At 51.9% G+C, this 3,731-nt stretch overlaps 2 protein-coding genes across 2 annotated transcripts; both read right to left on the bottom strand.

Annotated features, from left to right (window-relative positions):
• Positions 1 to 243: 243 nt before the first annotated feature.
• On the bottom strand, positions 244 to 1,390 carry LOC122577566. The gene has a single exon (XM_043748888.1). It carries the CDS (start codon positions 1,258 to 1,260, stop codon positions 244 to 246), a length of 1,017 nt encoding a protein of 338 aa, XP_043604823.1. The 5' UTR covers positions 1,261 to 1,390.
• Positions 1,391 to 1,600: 210 nt separating this feature from the next.
• On the bottom strand, positions 1,601 to 3,288 carry LOC122577568. Its single transcript, XM_043748889.1, has 2 exons — positions 1,736 to 3,288; positions 1,601 to 1,661 (listed from the first exon to the last, which is right to left on the bottom strand). The coding sequence occupies exons 1-2, from the start codon at positions 3,286 to 3,288 to the stop codon at positions 1,601 to 1,603; spliced, it is 1,614 nt and encodes a 537-aa protein (XP_043604824.1).
• Positions 3,289 to 3,731: the final 443 nt, after the last annotated feature.

Genomic DNA, 3,731 nt, shown 5'->3' with positions numbered 1-3,731 from the left:
TAAACTGCAAATATTTCTCGAATTAGAGAATTCTCCAGACATGCCATTAGACTGGAAAACATGTGTTGAGACAATGCAGCTAAAGGCTAATGTCTTTATGGTGGGTCATTGCGTCTATTGAGAATCGGAGTGGCTGTAGTCTGACCGTTGGCTGCCAGGTAGCGAGGGATGGCGCGCAGATGTCCTACGCGACGTAATATCCTCCCCCCGTTGAGAGGGCACCGATCAAATTGTGTATGTGAGTTAGATGGGTGTGCTGTCCTCCTTCTTCGATATTTGTGATTGTCCGGACTCGTCTGGGGCGGCTTGACATGGCAGGGGGACCAGCCGTTTGACGCCGCGGTCCAGGAGGCTCGATGATGTCTTTACAGTGGCGGTGCGGATGATTCCGTCAGCTCCGGGATGGACCTTGATTACACGGCCCAAAGGCCATTGCATAGGGGGTACGTTGTCCTCTCTGAGCAGGACGATTGTACCTTCCTGTATGTGGTGTCCACCCTTGGTCCACTTGTTGCGATTGTTCATTTCATTGAGATACTCCTGGTGCCAACGTTTCCAGAAATGTTGCTTAATCTTTTGTATGTATTGCCATCTGGAGAGTCGGTTGGATTGAGTGTCTCGGAAATCTCGCTCACGCAAACTCATTAACGATTCGCCAATGAGAAAATGGCCAGGAGTGAGGACGAGGAGATCATTGGGATCGGTGGATATGGGTGTTAGTGGTCGGGAGTTGAGGACTGCTTCTATCTCGATGATCAGAGTGTTAAATTGCTCGAAGGTAAGCAGTTCATTTCCCACGACGCGTCGAAAGTGATGCTTGAAAGACTTTACTGCTGCCTCCCATAACCCACCGAAATGCGGAGAATGAGGGGGTATAAAGCGCCATTCGATTTGCTTGTTGGCCAGGAATGTCCTGACCTTCTCGTTGTAGTCGTCTGATTTTAGGAGTTCGTAGAGCTCCCTTAGTTCGTTGTTGGCGCCGATGAAGTTTGTGCCGTTGTCGGAGTGGATCGTCGAACAAAATCCTCGCCGTGCGATGAATCGTCGAAGAGCGGCGATGAAGGCTTCGCTCGTGAGATCGCCGACGAGTTCGATGTGCACCGCCTTAACTGCTAGGCATACGAAAATGGCCACGTATACCTTGACTTGGCGGCGGCTACGGTCTCGCTTCTCCTTGATATAAAACGGACCACAATAATCGACACCGACGTTTGCGAATGGTCGGGATTCCGTGACTCGAGCCTCCGGCAGGTTACCCATGATATAGTCTACCGGTGGTGGATGAGCACGACAACAGCGGACGCAACCTTTGATCGTGCGCCATACTTGACTTCTGCCATCGAGGGGCCAGTAGCGTCGCCTCACTGCGTATAATGTGGCCTGTGTACCTGCATGCAGACTGACCTTATGCTCGTTCTCGATTATACGCGAGGTGGTGGGAGCCTTGGGCAGTATGATCGGGTGTTTTTGTGCGAAGGCCATCGGTGCTTGACTCAATCGGCCGCCGACGCGCAATATTCCTGCCTTATCTAAGAACGGATTGAGTCGCTGGAGTTTTCCACCGACCGGCAGATTTCGATTCTTCCGGAGCGTTGCTATCTCATCTGAGAAGTGGATGTGTTGTAAAACTTTGATGAGTGTATCGTGGGAAGCCTGTAGTTCTTGTATGGTGAGTGACAATGATCGATCTTGTTTTCGTCTCCAGCGAAGACAGCGGGCAGCGATGCGGATCAACCTTGGCCATGATGAAAACCTGTCTAATAGACTGTTGTTGACAGGAGCTGTGGCGAGGCAAGTTGCTGCTTTCCTTTCTGGTAAGTTGGCCAGAGGTGTTAGACTCCACGTAGGCCAATATTCTTCTGATTGCTGCAGCCATCGCGGTCCAGTTTGCCAAATGGTAGGTTGCCGGAAGTCTTCGGGTGATTGTCCCCGAGAGATGAGGTCCGCAGGATTGTCACTGGTGGGGACATGACGCCAATCGGTGATGCTTGTTTTGTTCTGGATCTCCGCGACTCGATTTGCGACGAAGGTCTTCATGGTATGTGGAGACGCGTTGATCCAGTGGAGAACAATCGTGGAGTCCGTCCAGTAAACCTTGCGAGTTATTTCAACTTGTAATGCTTGTTGGGTGCTTGTAATTAGCGATGTAAGTAGAAGGGCGCCGCTCAGCTCAAGGCGTGGAATGGTCTGCGATTTGAGCGGAGCTACCTTCGACTTCGCCGTGAGTAAGCACGTCTGGATGCGTCCGTGCGGATCGAGAGATCTTAGATAGACACAGGCTCCGTACGCCTTTTCGCTAGCGTCGCAGAAGCCGTGGAGCTCGATCTCAATAGCTGCCTTTATAATGGTCTTGCGTGGGAACCGAATCTCATTGAGCAATGGCAGCTGAGCATAATATCGGTCCCACTCGGAATGCAAGTCCGCTGGGAGGGACTCATCCCAGTCGACCTTTAATGACCAGACTCGTTGAAGTAGAATCTTCGCTCGAACGATTACTGGCGCGAGCAATCCTAGTGGGTCGTAGATCCTGGCGATCACCGAGCTGATGGATCGCTTTGTGACCCTAGCGATGTTGGCGTTGGCTTCAACCGAGTACAGTATCGCATCCTCCCTGGAATCCCAAAATATGCCGAGGGTTTTTAGGGTTTGAGACTCACCTAATTGTAACCTCCGACTTGTGTCTTGATCGGATAGCCCTTGGAGTATGCTCTGATCGTTGGAAGCCCACTTCCGAATGGTTAAGCCGGCTGATTGGAGAAGTTCGGTAAGTTCCTTTCTGAGGGACAATACCTCTTCCTTCGTGTCTGCTCCGGTGAGGGCGTCATCGACGTAGAAGTCTCGCTGCAAGGCCGATGATGCTCGTGGAAATCGATGTCCTTCGTCGTCTGCCAACTGCTTGAGACACCGTAGGGCCAGATATGGCGCTGCCGATAACCCGAATGTGACGGTGTTGAGCTGGTAGGCTTCGATTTCCCCATTCTCGTTACGCCAAACGATTTTTTGATATCGTCGGTCCTCTGGTCGCACTAGGAACTGCCTGTACATCTTCTCGATGTCCCCAGTGAGGACATATTGATATAGGCGGAATCTGAGAAGGATATCGACTAGCTCCTCCTGTAGCTTGGGTCCTGTGTAGAGTGCATCGTTTAATGACACTCCGGTGCTGGTCGTTGCCGATCCGTCGAACACGACACGGAGCTTAGTCGTTTCACTCGATGCCTTTATTACGCCGTGGTGAGGCAAATAATATCCGCTATCGTCGGCGTTGTCGGGGTTGATTCTCGTCATATGTCCCCGATCCAGGTAATCTTGTAGAACCGATCGATACTCGGCTTCGAAACTTCTGTCGCGCTGAAATCGGCGGTTGAGAGATGCGAGTCGTTTCATTGCTAGCGCCTTGGAGGATCCAAGCGACGGAAGCCGGTCGTTAAATGGAAGGGCGACGATGTATCGTCCTTCGCTGGTGCGTCGAACGTGAGCTCTGAAATGGTCCTCACAACGTCGCTCTGCTTCGGATATATGTCGGATCGGGGGTCCTTCGTCGATTTCCCAAAACCGCGAGAGATCGGCCTGAAGAGCCGTGGTGGATGCGTGGAACGTGGTTGTCGCGATTTGGGAAGTTGGACTCCCCCCGATTACCCAGCCGAATCGCGTTTTTTGCAAACGCAGCTCAGGTTCGTCCGGCTGTGATAAATTAATCTGGCCGACACACATCGCCGCAAGTGTTGATC

This window comes from Bombus pyrosoma, unplaced genomic scaffold, assembly GCF_014825855.1.
Source record: "Bombus pyrosoma isolate SC7728 unplaced genomic scaffold, ASM1482585v1 HiC_scaffold_59, whole genome shotgun sequence".
NCBI classification, from domain to species: Eukaryota; Metazoa; Arthropoda; class Insecta; order Hymenoptera; family Apidae; genus Bombus; species Bombus pyrosoma.
Note: the sequence above shows the minus strand (reverse complement) of the source record. Positions and strands in the feature narration are given on the sequence as shown.